Genomic DNA, 15,676 nt, shown 5'->3' on the forward strand with positions numbered 1-15,676 from the left:
ATGACCAACCTAGATAGTATATTCAAAAGCAGAGACATTACTTTGCCAACTAAGGTCCGTCTAGTCAAGGCTATGGTTTTTCCTGTGGTCATGTATGGATGTGAGAGTTGGACTGTGATGAAGGCTGAGCGCTGAAGAATTGATGCTTTTGAACTGTGGTGTTGGAGAAGACTCTTGAGAGTCCCTGGGACTGCAAGGAGATCCAACGAGTCCATTCAACCCTGGGATTTCTTTGGAGGAATGATGTTAAAGCTGAAGCTCCAGTACTTTGGCCACCTCATGCAAAGTGTTGACTCATTGGAAAAGACTTTGATGCAGGGAGGGATTGGGGGCAGGAGGAGAAGGGGACGACCAAGGATGAGATGGTTGGATGACATCATGGACTCGATGGACATGAGTCTGGGTGAACTCTGGGAGATGGTGATGGAGAGGGAGGCCTGGCGTGTTGCGATTCATGGGGTCGCAAGGAGTTGGACATGACTGAGCGACTGAACTGAACTGAACTGAACTGAACAGTGGTCTATAACAAAAAAGAAAATTCATTAACTCAAAAAATCTACTATTGCTAACATCAATACTATATTTCCTTTTCTATATTCCAAATACATTGATTAATATATTCCCAGGTGCCTAAGGCTATGGAGGCCTGGCGGCAATCATTGACTCAACAATGAGAAAAGCCCTATGCTAATTAAGACTTTCAAAATACTCCAAACTCTCTGTGCTGTTTATGGTTGTGAGGTAGTAAACAATCGTGTGTTTGGCAGGAGTATGGATAATCCTGTCACATAAGCTAGTTTGCCAGCAGAGAGGTTTGACCTGAGACAACCTTGTCACACCCAGGGGAGGGAATTAGCAGTAATTTTTGGCACAATAAATGAAAAACCCTTCACCAATATAATTCCTAATCAACCCACTATACTATACTAATAATTTTCTAACTTTTCAAAAGAGTCTGTATATAGAAAGTTTAAAGCATCTCATGCCTCTCACGGTTGGGAGGCTGTAAACAATCACATGAGGCCGGACGAACCTGCTCAGACAGGCTAGAGAACCTTCAGAGGAGTTTGTAAGTTGAAACACTCTTGTCACGCCCAGAAATTTTTATTAACTGGAGCTGCAAGTTAACTCCTTTTCCTAGAGAAATGGTGATGGGGGAGAGCCCCCTGTAAAGTCAGAGGTGTAGGTGAGAGCATAAACCAGACTCTGGTTTTGGGGGTAGATGCTCAGGAACAGGGGGTTTCCTGAGGCTCAATCTTGCCTTTGCGTATGCTGAAGCCTCCTTCCTCATAAGCTTTGCCATGGGCAGAGTTCCTCACGCTGGCTCCTGGCACTGCACTCCTCTGGGGGTGGGGGAACTGAGCCCTCCTGCAGATTCTCATGGATCTCAGTGAGTAACTCCAATATGCTTTCCAACACCTGGGCCTGCTGCCTCAGCTTTTCAGCTGACTCTGCCTTCGCTCCATCATGTAAATGTTTTGACTCTTTCACCAGGAAGCCCACATCTATCACAAGGCCGATACATGACAGGACTAGGCCAGTGATACGGACTTCTTTTGTCATTGCTAAAGCCATGCCTCCAAAAGTTTTCCGCGCCTGACCGCTGACATGGATGAAGGTTTTCCCTTTGGTTATGAAGAACTTGACTTTGGCTGCTAAGGCAGGGCTGGCCTTAATCACCTTGATAAATTGGACTTGCTTCTGAATGTATTCTAGGGCACTGATGAATGACTTCGTTGCAAAAATAATTTGAGGTGTCCTCTTCTTGAGTACATCCTTGACTACCTTCCATTTCTTCGTGTCAGGGGACAGCAGTTGAGTGGTTTTGGTTTCTGCTGATGACATGTTTACTTGTTCCACGATGCTGGTGGACACATTGGTCACAGCAGCCGCTATGCCCAGCCCTAACCCAGTGGCCAAGAGAGGCAGAGTGGCCCCCATTGTCAGAGGTGCCAGAGCCAGGCCAACGATGCTGAGGATGCCAGACACAGCGCCAGTGGAGTGGGCCACCACCTTGGAGATCGTGCAGTCCTTGTGCACCTTGTCAACTTTGTCTGCAAGAGCATGGATCTTTTCTGTGTCTCCCTCCAGGTCCTGTTTCATCTCAGGAAAATCCTCCAAAAACTTCTCTCTGTCCAGCTGGTCTTCTTGGAGTGTGTCTGGGTCCTGTCCACTCAACTTTGTTTTCAGCCTATTCAGATATTCATGTAGTGCCTTTGCCTCCTCCCTGTAATAAAGAGGGTCAACGAATTAAGACAATTTGTTTGTCTGTAAAAATAGGCTGGACAGGATCTATTCTGCATAAATTACAGAAATTGTTTCATTAAAGGTTTATAAGTGTTTCTTTTTACATTAAGCACATATTTGGACATTGTAAATGCTCCATATACTTATTCAATGGTGGAAAAAATATGCAAAAGTCATATTAGGATACAATTAAGGTAGGCATTTGGTAAAGACACTCGGGGGCAGGTCAAAACCATCACTTGCCAAGAGTTGGTAGGGTGGGAACTCCACAGAGAAACAAAGAGAAGTTTGATTGGAGCAGAAAACCCTTCACTCATGGACCTTAGTGTGTAGTGAGGAGTCAATCTGCTCTTAGCCCTTGATTCTAGGAAGTGGTCTCTAAGCCCCTAGAATATTCTGGCTGATAGGAGTGTCCTCATCTGCTCTGGCCTTTGGCCACTGGACAAACAGAAAAGGTGATATTCACGATGGGGCCTCTGGGTCACGTGTTATCAGTTCTGACCTCTGGAGGAGCTGGACTTTAGGGCATTAGTCTGACCACCATAGGTTAGGATAATTGTTTTTAAGTGGGTGAGGTTCCCTGGAAGACAGTGCTCTGCGTGTCTTGCCACACACTGAATCCAAGGATGGAAAACATCCTGGGGACACGGAAGCTTTGCATGTGAAACCCGCCTAGACTATACCCGTGGCTGAAACGTCATCCTTTCCTGTAATAAACCATAACTGGGATGACGATATCACAGTGAGCTCTGAGAATCCTTCTAGGAAATTCTCAGGCCTGACGGTGATTATGGGAACCCCCAAAATTGCTACTGGTGTTAAATGTAAGGACAGTCCTGGGGTCTGTGTCCTCAGATTTTGCAGGTTGGCTAACTCTGCATACTTAAAAAAAAAAAACACACCAAAAGTCAGAGGTAGAAGGCACCTTAAAGATCAGTTTGCCTGGCATCTCCTCTCTTCCAAGGCTTGTGCCCTTGATCGTCCCATTGGAAACTCACTGGGTCCATCCACTTCCCCAACTTACAGGGAACCAGGAGATGTGCTGTGAGCCCTGGTTCCCTTGGACCCTCTGGCTCACCTTACTGACTCCTGACCCATCTCCCAGCATCCTTGACCTCTCGGATGTTACATATTAGCTGGAAAACATGCCTGCTCTCCAAGGCCATGTGCAACTTCATACACCCTCTCCAAGACTCAAGAGACTTGAGGAATCACCCATCTGAATTGTTAATCCTGAAGAGACCGGCACTTGCACAGCGGGTGGAGGAAGTGTTCTCCTCTTGGGTGGGGATGCGTGAGGCTCCTCAGAATCCCTCAAATGACACGCAATCATAGCCACTCACTGTGACCCTGGGGGGCTCACTGAGCCACACTGCTTTCCCACTGTCATGACGGCTCAATGTAGACTAGAAGAGGGTCCCAGATGGAGTGAGAACCCAGGTCCCAGGCAGGGTGTGGAGGACATGGTCACCCAGGGCCCTCTAGCCCAGCGTGAGGGGAGCCCATCAGGGAAGAAAGAAATGTCCCCCCTCCCACTCCCGGAACCTCTGTTAGCATCACAGCCCCTTCAGGTCCGTGTCCTCGGGGCCCACTCTCCTCACTCTAGTCCCGGTCCTGCTGCCCAAGCCTGCCTGCTCGTCCTCCAACCTGGACCTTCTGCTCCACCCTGACCCTGGGTCTGACCCTGGTCCAGGCCTCCCTGGGCCTTTGGACAAGATGATTGCATTTGCTTCCCCACCTCTGACCTGCAGTTCACTCTGAGGCCATCACCATAGTCCATCAGATTGAACTGCTATTCCCACTGGACACAGAAGAGACCTGGGGTTCCAAGACATAAGCCCAGAGCCCCAGAGCCAGGAAGGGCTACAGCCAGGACCCCACCAGCTCCACCCAGTTCCTCTCCAGACTCTCTGCCATATGGGCCAGTTGGATCTTGCACGGTTGTTACAGTTCCTAAGATGGGGAAGGAAAGGGCTTTAGTCAGAATCCCCAGCAACACAAAAGGATGTTGGCAGGATTTGCTGACTTGTTCGAAAGTGAACCCTATTTGTCCTCCACCCTAGGAAAAAGATCTTTGCCCCCTATCTCTTCTCAAGAAGTTATTTCAAAGTTAATATTAATTGAGCACCTACTCTGTGTCAGCCATCATGCAAAGCACTTTGCATGCATGATCTCAGTGTCCTCACAAAAAACTGAACAGATGAAGAAACTAAGGCAGAGAGCAGTTCAGTAACATGTCCAAGGTCACATAACCTGACCCTGTAGCAGGTTTCATCTCTTCACAACCCGAGGCCGTTCACTGCCAGCAAATGACATGAAGGAAAAACTGCTATTGGGATCTTGAGACAGAACATCCTTGACCCCAACTATAGGATGCCACCTGGAGGAGGTGTGCCTGCCAGGAGGAACCTGGCCTGGGGCAGAGGGATCTGAGTGGCATTCCTGGTGCAGCCATGCATGTTACCTGGGTATATTGGCCTTAGCCACAAATCTCTCCCAGTTTTGGAGTAGGACATTCAGTTTCTGTTTTGTGACCTCGGAATGCTCAACAACAACTTGAGAAACAGTTTCACTCTCTAGATGGAAAAAGAAAAGAATAAAATTAAAAGAAATTGTGGTGGAATGGAAATGACATTGAGTAGTTTGCTCCTTGGAAGAAAAGTTATGACCAACCTAGACAGCATATTAAAAAGCAGAGACATTACTTTGCCAACAAAGGTCTGTCTAATCAAACCTATGGTTTTTCCAGTAGTCATGTATGGATGTGAGAGTTCCACTATAAAGAAAGCTGAGCATCGAAGAATTGATGCTTTTGAACTGTGGTGTTGGAGAAGACTCTTGAGAGTCCCTTGGACTGCAAGGAGATCCAACCAGTCCATCCTAAAGGAAATCAGTCCTGAATATTCACTGGAAGTTCTCATGCTGAGGCTGAAACTCCAATACTTTGGCCACCTGATGCGAAGAGCTGATTCATTCAAAAAGACCCTGATGCTGGGAAAGATTGAAGGCAAGAGGAGAAGGGGACGACAGAGGATGAGATGGTTGGATGGCATCACCAACTCAATGGACGTGAGTTTGAGTGAACTCTGTGAGTCTCTGATGGACAGGGAGGCCTGGAGTGCTGCAAACCATGGGTTGCAAAGAGTTGGACATGAGTGAGCGACTGAACTGAATTGAACTGAAAATGTGTTTAAGGTCTCTTTCTGACCAAAGGTCCCTGGATTTATGGGTAGGGACATATGTGTCCCCTCTGTCCCAATTCATATGTTGAAGCTCTGACCACTCCTCCCTGAGGACTGAGGTGGCACAGTCCTGACCTGAGTTCAGTTCAGGGTCCCCTAACCAGTGCAGAGTGGCTTAGGTAGAGGGGTGGCAGAGCAAGAACTGGAGGAAAGCCTCTGTGGTGATACCCCCGGGTCTGGGAGCAGAAGGAGGCCTGGAGCAAGGGAGAGGGCAGGAGAAGCTCCAGGGACGTTGGGGGACCTCCTCTCCCTCTCCCACCTGACCTTGGGGATCCCCATCAGCTGTCCCTCTCACCGTGTCTTGGCCTCACTTCGGAGACCCTTGCTGGACGGCGGTGGAGGAGGAAGTAGACACCATGCTGTGGTGCCCTGAGGAGAGGGTTGGGTTGAGGCTGTCCGGATAGAACCCCGAATGTAGGGGGCTCCCCTGGCCTCTCTGGAGGGCTCCAGAATGCTTAGCCATCCCCTTCTTGGTTTTTGATTCCTTTGTGGGTTGTCTCAGCCTGGAGGCACCACCCTCAATTCTGGATCACAAGTGGAAACCAGCCAGACAAGAGATAGCTGACTACCTGAGCAGTAAACGAGGTCTGTGGAGCTCATGATGGCAGCAGCAGGGGCTTGGAGATGTCTCTTCAGCCCTCCCGTCAAGTCAGGCTGGAAGGAGGTGTGGTTTCACCCTTGGGGAAGAGAAAACAGGCTGTGGGCTGGATCACGAGGGAGCAGTGGCTGCAGGGAGCAGCGAGGTGGGAGGCCTCTGGTGGGTTCCCCTGGGACGACCATCAGTGACACCAGACACTTAACCCTCTGCGTTTCTCTGTCCACTGGGCTCTGCTGTCTGTTAGTTAAGAAAAGTCACTCACCTCCTGCAGCTCCTTCCAAGCTGAGTCAGAGTCCTGCTCTCCTGTTGGGGCACGGGGAGAAGGCAATCAGACAGGAGACAGCCATCTGTGAAGTTATAGGAGCAATAAAACCAGAGACAGAAGAACTCATAGAAAGGAACATGGAAAGGAATACTCTGGAAAGTGTGTGAGGCTGGACATCTGCGTCACTAACTGGTAATAACTAATGTTGATTCACTGTCTATGATGTGCAGGCTCCTGAAACTCACCTAAAGATGGGTCAGCCCAAGACTTCGTGTTGGTGCCAGTGTCTGGATTTGAACCCAAGTCTTTCTGATTCAAATAGCAGGTTAATGATAACTATGCTGTACTCTCAACAATATACAAAAATACTTACCTGGGGATATATGTTTATTGGTAAGTGATTCTTTTTATTCCAAAATGATGTCTTGCTCCCTGTGCTTGAGTCTCTGCCTTGATAAAGTTTCTGGTGCTGCAGCTCCCACAGCCCACACCCTCCTTGCTTCTGCAGGAGCCTTTCTCCCACAAGCCCCCTCCCTGCAGCCCTGCCCTGGGCAGCTGGGTTCCTGGATGGCGCCCAGTCCTCTCTGCTGTCCTCCCCTGACTGTTGTACTTTCCAGTCCATTCAGGCAGTCAGTCGTGTCCAACTCTGCGACCCCATGAATTGCAGCCTCCCTGTCCATCACCAACTCCTGTAGTTTAGCTTGTTTCTAATTGTTTGTGTAAATAATAGTGGAAAAAATATTCTTCTTCTATAAAGCTTCACCTACATCTGAGACTGTATCCTTAAGCTATATCTAGAAGTAGAATTAAGATCAGATGCCATCAACACCTAAAAAATTTCCATACCTAGAGACACCACGCTATTCAAACAAATTGTAGCAATTTATGTTAACACTTATAATATATGAGGGTGTCCATCCTTTCAGATATACCCATTTTCAGTGGTCTTTCTTTAAAAAAAAACCAGATCTTTATGATTAAATCATTTATTTTGGTTCTGAATGTGATTATCTTGCCATGGGAGATGAGGAAGGAAAGCAAGTGTTGATGATGTTGAGCTACTATTTTTAAGAAAGCAAAAGAGCATCTGTCAACTCCTCCTCCTGAGACCTGACTGAAGTGATGGTAAGGGTATATATGGGTATAACACCATCTGCTGATAAGAGTGCTGATTTCTGTAGTGTAGTGGTTATCAGGTTCACCTAACATGCAAAAGGTCCCTGGTTCAGAGTCGAGTGGAAACAGCTTCACTTGGGCTTCCCTTGTGGCTCAGTTGGTAAAGAATCCACCTGCCATTCAGGAGACGTGGGTTCGATCCCTGGGTTGGGAAGATCCCCTGCAGAAGGGAACGGCTACCCACTGCAGTATTCTGGCCTGGAGAATTCAATGGACTGTGTCATCCAAGGGATCACAAAGAGTCATCCTGACTCAGTAACTTCCACTTTCACTGAGAAGAGCAACTGGTGCTTGTGATCCTTGCTCTGCATTGGCATCGGCTCTGAAGCTTTACCAGTGGTCCCTCATATGTTATTCCATTAGCTTCTGAGGTCTGTACCATTGTGCCCTCATTTACAAATAAGGAAGCTGACACATAGATGTTACCTGACTTACCTAAGGTCAGAAGCCTTGCCCTTGGTACACTGGTTCCACCCCACTCACTGGGTCAAGAACCCATAGCCTGCCTCTCCTCCCTCTGCTGCTAATAAAAGCAAGCATGGGAGCAGTAGGAGACCGGAGTCTTTCACGAATGTTTGAAGACTCACTGGGTGGAGAAGTGATAGCTGAGTGAAGAGGAGCGCAGCAGAGGGAGAGAAACAGGGAGGGTGTTCACAGGAGAGAAGAACGGTCTGCTGGGCAGAGCCCCGGAGAGGGAGCAAGATGAGAGGGAGGCCGAGAGGAGAGCAGGAGACAAGCCCACCACCCCCACATCCTATCCCATATTCACAGCAGCCTTCACTCTTCACCAGGCTTTTCAGAAAGTTACTTGAGAATGAGATGCAGGGAAAAAAATAGATTACGTGTTTGTTTAATTATGGAGCAAGGTAAAGGATACCCACGAGAGAGATAGACGTGGGATCCAGGAGTCAGGAACATCAACCCCGTGGGAAGGGAATCCAAGGATCCCAGCTGGGCACGCAGCAGACCTAGAGAGAAACCTGTCCAGAATGGGATAAGAAGTGCAGAGTCTGTGGGACAGTGGACTCGGTATCACATGAGGCACCTTTGGAAAGAAATAGAGGAAATGCTGAAGATAAACAGTGCAAGGGGTGAAAATGAAGCCAATTAGAAACATCAGGAAAAACAAAGTGCAGGAGGAGAAGAGGATGACAGAGAATGAGATGGTTGGATGGCATCACAGACGCAATGGACATGAGTTTGGGTAGGCTCTGGGAGTTGGTGATGGACAGGGAGTCCTGGCCTGCTGCAGTTCATGAGGTCTCAAAGAGTCGGCCACGACTGAGTGACTGAACTGAACTGAAGTGAATTGCTGAGAAGCATGTGCAACTATATGGTACAAGTTAGCTCTTAAAAAAAGGATTAAAATATCACAAAAAAATGTAAACTCTTTTGTTTGAGTTTTTAAAAAAATCTAAAGTAAATATATCTATGTCCAATTCCTTTGGAGACTGTTTTAAAACTGAGGTAATCTTAATATATATAATATGATATAACTCCCAGATGTATAATATAGTGATTCAAAAATCTTAGCTTTATTTCATTTATCAGTTCAGTTCAGTTCAGTCGCTCACTCGTGTCCGACTCTTTGCGACCCCATGAATCGCAGCACACCAGGCCTCCCTGTCCATCATCATCTCCCGGAGTTCACTCAGACTCACGTCCATCGAGTCCGTGATGCCATCCAGCCATCTCATCCTCGGTCGTCCCCTTCTCCTCCTGCCCCCAATCCCATCAGAGTCTTTTCGAATGGGTCAACCCTTTGCATGAGGTGGCCAAAGTACTGGAGTTTCAGCTTTAGCATCATTTCTTCCATAGAAATCCCAGGGTTGATCTCCTTCAGAATGGACTGGGTGGGTCTCCTTCCAGTCCAAGGGACTTTCAAGATTTATACTCATTATAAAATAACCTTTATCTTTTAAAGTGAAACAGAATATTTAAATATGTGAAGAAAAAGTACTTGTTAATTTAAAAATCAGAACACACTTCTGGAGCTTGGGAGCCGAGCACTGAAGGGAGGATGAGGACTAATATCTCAGCTTTCAAAGCTGCGCGTCAAGAAATAGTAGGTCCAGTCGAGAGCATAAGAAACGAAGATGTAAATAAAGTGCTTACAAGTACAAAGCTTCCTAACAGAGGATATACAATTAGTGGAATAATGATATAAGGAGAAGAAGGGGAAAGGTATAATAGAAAGTATATAAATAAACAAAATCCTTATTTTTCTGAATAAGAAGTAAATAAATGCTATCAAATTTAAGTCAAGAAAAAGCTAAATGCAATACCTACTGCTTATTAGCTATTGTGGTTGATGACTTCCCACTTTGCACCGGGCACCTTCCCAATTGCTTGGTATGAATTCACTTCCTTTTAGTTCTCACAGTGATCCTATAAGAAAGGAAACTGAAGCTCAGAGAGGTGAAGCAATTTACTCAAAGCACACAGCTAGTGCTAGAGCCAGAGTCCAAGTCCAGGTTCCTGTCTCCTGCGCACACATTCTCACACCATTCCACCTCCCAGTGTAGTGATATCATTTAAAGACATTGATGAACTATCTAAAGAAGAAGCTTTTCCTTGGGAAGCAATGAGCAGAACCCTCTGTACAAACTGACCTGTTTCAACCAAATGCACTTAGAACTGGATTGTTTTAACCCTAAGACAACAGAAGTCACTTTATAGCAGTCAGTAACCCACAAGAATGGGGTGGTTTCTGGGGCCACCACCTTAAAGAAGATGGAGCGGCTGAATTAAATGCCAAGATATGTGTGACTCGTGCTGTGACAACTAACTGTCAGTGTAGGAACATGTTTGTGTTGATGAAGCCTAGTTCTCTAGAAAAGTAGGCGTGAAAACAGGGTGAAACCAGAATGATGAGAGTGAACTGTGACCTTAAACAGATACTGTCCAGCAGCATCTTGCCCACCCACATGGGCACCCATGCGCTTCCATCCACTCAGAGGAAAGAAGACCCCTTGCAGGGGAGGTGAATTCCAGAGACAGCATCTCTGCTCCTGCAAAGGCAAGGATGCTCTTGAAGGTGATCAGAGCAGTGGTCATAAGGGGGCACCCACATATAATCATAACAATAAAAGATAATGATTGCTATGAATGTTTCATTGAGACAGGCTGAGTCTGTGAAAGGCCATGAGTTCATAATAATATTCAAAGGAGAGGACTTTAGAAAAGTGTGGCCAGAAAGAGAGACACAAAGGTGAAAAAGAGTGCTAGTGGTTATGCAGGAGACGCAAGACGAAAGAGATATGGGATCGATGCCTGGGCAGGGAGGATCCCCCGGAGAAAGAAATGGTTGCCCACTGCAATATTCTTGCCTGGGAAACCCCATGGACTGAGGAGCTGGGAGGGCTCCAGTCCGTGAGGCTGCAGAGAGTGGGACACAATGAGCTGGTGTCTTTCTTTTGTTTCTATGGTGCAAAGAAGAGTAAATGAAATGGGAAGCATTTTGTTGTGAATTGATTTAATAATAAGAGAAGTCTTGAAGTCTCTGGGTATATTCCTTTCTGTTTTATTTACACAAATGTTTATAGAGGATTGAGAAAGAAAGAACCCCTGACATCCGGGGGCTGGCCTGGTATCACAACAGGGCGCTGCTCTTCTCCCGTTGGATGTAAAGGCTCTCACAGAACTCCAGCCTCCCACAGGGTCACCCTGAGAGCAGGAGCGAAGGAGACAGCAAACACCCGTCACTGCGCCCCCACCAACACCACGCCCCTCCCCTGGCTGAAAAGCAGGCCTGCTCCTTCTTTACCAACACAGCTTCATCCTCGCTCTGCTCGCCCCTCTCCATAGATGAGTTACTGAGAGCCCGCTGGCAGTGCTGCCTCCCATTCCCCGCAGCACCGCATCCAGAGCAGCCCCATTGCCTTAGAGCTTCCCCCGCATCCCCCCACCTAAGCTCCAAGCCGAGAATCCTTCTTCCTGCACCTTCCTCTGCGATGTTCCCAGCTCTCCCTCACGAAGAGTAACCATCAGCTTGTTTCTAGGGAGTGTGCCTGGTAGCGAAGGCTGGAGGCACCATCACGTGGATGGGAGAGAAGTCACAAAGGCAGGCCCTCCTCCAGGTAGATGGAAGAGAAGAGCTGGCGGGCCCCCTGCCCCTTCGCTGCCCCAAAGCTGCAGGACCCCAGGAGCCAGGTCAGCCTATTGAAATCATGAAACATGAGAACAGAGTCAAGTGAGAAAGAAGAGGAGGGCTCAGGCAGGAGGGCCGGCTCCTGGGTGATGACAAACAATTGTAAATGCGTTGAACACTGGACTCATCCTGCCGCCCTTCCCTCCCATTCTCGGCCTGGTCCTGACCCTTGTCTGGGGCCTCAGCTGGGTGTGGATGCTGACGGTGCTTCCTCTGCTGAATTCCTCACCAGGGCTTCCTCCTCTGTTAGCCTCTGATTGGTCCCTTTCTGGAAAGGCTGTTGGTGGGAGAGGGGAGGACCCTGGAGAAGCCTGTCCCTGCCCAGCTGCATGGCCAGGCATGCATCCCTCCCCTCCTCATGGGCAGACAGATTCTCCCAACCATCTCACTGTGTGCCTGCAGTCACCCTCCCTGGGAAGGGAAAGAGGCGTTAGGAAAGTCCCTGACCGAGCACCTGGACTCTCCATGCTGCCCGAGCTCCCATGTTCCTCACCCTCTCTGTCTCCGCAGGGCCTGCTGCAGGAGACTGACAGCTCCCTGCCACAGGCTGCCCTCCCCATGCATGTGCTTCCCCACTGGCCTCACCGTGTGACGGGTTACTTGTCCCTGGAGGCCCAGCTCCAAGCCTCCCTCTGCCACCTTCCTCCAGCTGCTCCCCAGCTCCTCTTGAGGATGCACTTTCCTGGTGGTGGTCCCTTTTTGCTCAGTTTCTCCAGGTCTGAGAACCCTTCCCACATCATCAGGGGCCCTGTCTCTTCTCTGCTGCTCCTCCTGTCCAGGGCCTCTGGGCACCCTCCTCCCTCCTGGGCACAGCCTGGCCAAAATATGAGGGGCGGGACCCCTTATGCGGACATGAAACAAGCAGCTTCTCGATGACACAGCACAACCCCTGTTCCCCCTGTTAAAATTAGAAAGGGAGGGAGGGGAGAAGGGGAGAAAGAGGAAGAGAATGGAGAAGAAACGAAAGATCCTAATCAATCAATCATTCTGAAGGATCCAACGTAAACCAGAGAGAAAAAACTGAAGGGACCGAAAGAAACTCAGCAGTGGCCACAGGACTGGAAAAGGTCAGTTTTCCTTCCAGTCAGAAAGAAAGGCAATGCCAAAGAATGCTCAAACTACCGCACAATTGCACTCATCTCACATGCTAGCAAAGTGATGTTCAAAATTCTCCAAGCCAGGCTTCAACAGTATGTGAACCATGAACTCCCAGATGTTCAAGCTGGATTCAGAAAAGCCTATTATACTGATGTCTGTAGAGTTTGGCTTTTTATCTTAACATTGCAACACCAAGATGTATGTGAACCTTGTGCAGTGAGCCCTTCTCACTTCTTCCAGCAGCGCCACCTTCCCCACACAGGACCTCACATCACCCACATCCTGAGCAGAGGGCCTGGCAAACACAGGAAGCCAACACCCTTCGACTCCCCCCTTGGTGTCCGGTCTGTCTCCAGGCCAAGTGTCCCCCAGGCCTGGCACTGAGTCTGGCACTCAGAGGCAGGGTTTTTCAACAAACCTTGATTCCTTGTATCTGAAAAAAATCCCCTTTCCCCCATCAGCCCGAGCCTAGCACCCTGGGGACAGCTTCAAGGTGGCCAGGTCATAGGAGGAGAGGTGACTCCTTGCCCTCTCCACCCCGTCTGCTTCCTTTAATTTCCTAAATGGCTGAGTACCTGGAACATACGCCTTCCTTCTGGGGTCGCTGCTCATGTCTCAGGAGTCCACTTCCTGAGCTGAGCCCACCTGAGCAGGTGCCGCCCTCCCTCTGCTCTGTTTAGGGCCCTCGGCTGGGAGGAAGCCCTCAGACACACCTGCCTCCACATCCAGGCTCTGCCCCTGCTTAACCTGCTGACCTCACCTGTCTGAGGTTCCATTTCCTTCTTCTGTCAGTCAGTGACAATCATCCTTTCCTCAGACAGTCGTCCTGAGGATGGGAAGAGGGGATGGGCGGGGTCTTACCCACCTGCTTACTCAGGAACCTTCCTCTGTCCGAATGTGAACAAGATCCAGTTGTTCACATCTGTGCAGATGCAGCCACCAGCTGTGCGTCTCTGCAGTGAGAACACAGCTGAGCGTCTCTGCAATGAGAACGCACACACCCTCTTGGCCCAGATATACTCTGGGAAGCAAAAGTGAAAGTCAAAACCCTTATTTCTGAGTTCTCAAGTCAAACAAACATCCTGCCCACCAGGCCCCACCCTGGGCTATTTCCACCATCCTGCTGACACCCTAGAGAAACAAGTCCAGTCCTGACATTCCACGTCCTTCTTGACACAGTCCACGCTGCCTCGGGCTCCCTGAAGGAAGACCTGCCACCAACACAGCGTGAGGCCCTTGGCAAATCACTCCTCCATGTTTCCATCTTCTCACCCACCAACCCCACACTCACAAGCCAGCCTACCTCGTCCACCTTTGTGCCACCAGCACGTGGTACCGGCCCAGAACACACCAGGTGCTCAGTGCCTGCTGGTCACACTCTGCTGTGGAGGGCCACACTCATGTGGCTGCCAGGATTCGCTCACACAGGTTCTTCTGCCAGGGACACCTGCTGCATTCTGCCGGGAGAAACGCATTCTGCAAAGCCCGAATCTGAGCAGCCTCCTCTGAGAAGCCCCCATGACCTTGCCTGCAGAGCCCACCGTTTCCTGCTCTGTGCCCATGGTGCCTGGAAGAGGGGCCTAAAGCCACCCCTCAGCCACTCTAAGCCCCGCCTCCACCTCTAGGATCAGATCCCTCTAGACTTAGCCCTGCTGGCAGGGACGGAACTAGCGCCTTTAGTCCCGGTGGCCCACAGGAGGAGGCCCAGCCTTGGTGGTCACTGCCATAAGGTGCAGGCAGAAGTTCGTAGGAAGGGCTGAGAGCACGCTGCCCTTTTCTACCTCGGCTTATCTCCACCTGACAACAGATTTTTTTCTCTCCAAATGGAAGGCTTTTATCAGAAAACCAGTGTTCTGGTGACTCAGAAAGTCTGCAACAGAGAGCTGGCCCTGCCTCCATATGGTTCCTGGGCAAACAGCCTCTGTGTCAGCAGAAAACTGACCTTTTCCAGGCGCTGTGCTCGCACTGCCCATGCCTTTCCTGCTGAATCTCACATCAGCTCTAGGAGTGCTGGCTCCGTTTCACAGAAAGAAATGCAGGTCAAGTTCCCTCAGTCTGAGAGGCCTGCTGCTGGACTGCTGGTGAACTTCTCGGTTTGCCGCAAGCAGAAGTGACTGCAATGGACCTGGATGCCCCATGGAGGCCCGCCTGCCCTTCCCTCAGGGCGGCTTCACCCCAGGAAAAGTCCCTGGGCCATTATGGTCCCCTCCTCCCAGGTTTGAGGGAGAGACAGGTGATTATTCCATGAGTATAGTGAACCATAGTTTGGTCTTAAAGCCATCTGTTACGTATCTGTTGCATTTTGCAGGTAAGGCAGCTGAGAGGAGGGGAGAGGTGGGGGTGTTCTTCCAGGAACTCAGGGGCTTGTGTTTGGTGAGAGAGTGTCAGCAGCTCACATCCTGCAAACATCCATTTGACATTCTGTCCCCAGTGCTCAGAGCTCAGGCCAGGACAGACGCCCCAGAGCCCAGATACAGAGGAGTTAAGGGGCAAACAGGCTGCTGCACTGCCCACTGACCTGCACAAGTCCGCTCCTGAACTTACTGGAGCTGCCGGGACTGGAGGATGCCTCCTTTCCAGAGCTTGGGGTCTTCTGTGGACAGCCAGCTCTGGGTGTCAGCCCTATAGAAGGGACACAGGGAAGAACAGTGGGAGGCAGGAGCTTTCCTGGAGGGAAAATCCAAGGACAGTCATCCCTCCTGCTTGCTTACTTTAAACCTCAGGCAGACATTCAGGGGCAGGGAAACCCATGTGGGCCTCTCCAGGGGACAACTGCCAGCATGAGGGTGCCCAAGCCCCACTTCCTAAGTGCCCTCCACCACAGGATAGTTAGGGACCCCGAGCAAGGATCAGGCTGGGTGGGGTGGGTGTCCCAGGACTCACCTCCTGGCCAGGTAGCC

At 49.6% G+C, this 15,676-nt stretch overlaps 1 protein-coding gene across 2 annotated transcripts; it reads right to left on the reverse strand.

The window, feature by feature from the left end:
- Positions 1–1,228: 1,228 nt before the first annotated feature.
- On the reverse strand, positions 1,229–13,744 carry LOC138079120 (apolipoprotein L3-like). 2 transcript variants are annotated; one of them, XM_068971961.1, is made up of 6 exons: positions 13,642–13,744; positions 9,818–9,916; positions 6,350–6,390; positions 6,059–6,166; positions 4,712–4,823; positions 1,229–2,227 (listed from the first exon to the last, which is right to left on the reverse strand). In XM_068971961.1, exons 4-6 carry the CDS (start codon positions 6,087–6,089, stop codon positions 1,288–1,290), a joined length of 1,083 nt encoding a protein of 360 aa, XP_068828062.1. In that variant the 5' UTR covers positions 6,090–6,166; positions 6,350–6,390; positions 9,818–9,916; positions 13,642–13,744; the 3' UTR covers positions 1,229–1,287. The 2 variants fall into 2 exon arrangements, with proteins under 2 accessions (XP_068828062.1, XP_068828061.1); XM_068971960.1 differs by lacking the exon at positions 6,350–6,390.
- Between the last annotated feature and the right edge of the window lie 1,932 nt (positions 13,745–15,676).

Source organism: Capricornis sumatraensis, chromosome 4, assembly GCF_032405125.1.
Source record: "Capricornis sumatraensis isolate serow.1 chromosome 4, serow.2, whole genome shotgun sequence".
NCBI classification, from domain to species: domain Eukaryota; kingdom Metazoa; phylum Chordata; class Mammalia; order Artiodactyla; family Bovidae; genus Capricornis; species Capricornis sumatraensis.

Bases quoted from the DNA above. Each gene is read 5' to 3' on its own strand.
- LOC138079120 (XM_068971960.1), bottom strand. From the start codon at position 6,089: ATGAGCTCCACAGACCTCGTTTACTGCTCAG. The intron at 4,824-6,058 runs GTAGTCAGCTAT...TTTTCCATCTAG, and splicing joins AGACCTCGTTTACTGCTCAG to AGAGTGAAACTGTTTCTCAA. The intron at 2,228-4,711 runs GTAACATGCATG...TCTTTATTACAG, and splicing joins GCTAAGGCCAATATACCCAG to GGAGGAGGCAAAGGCACTAC.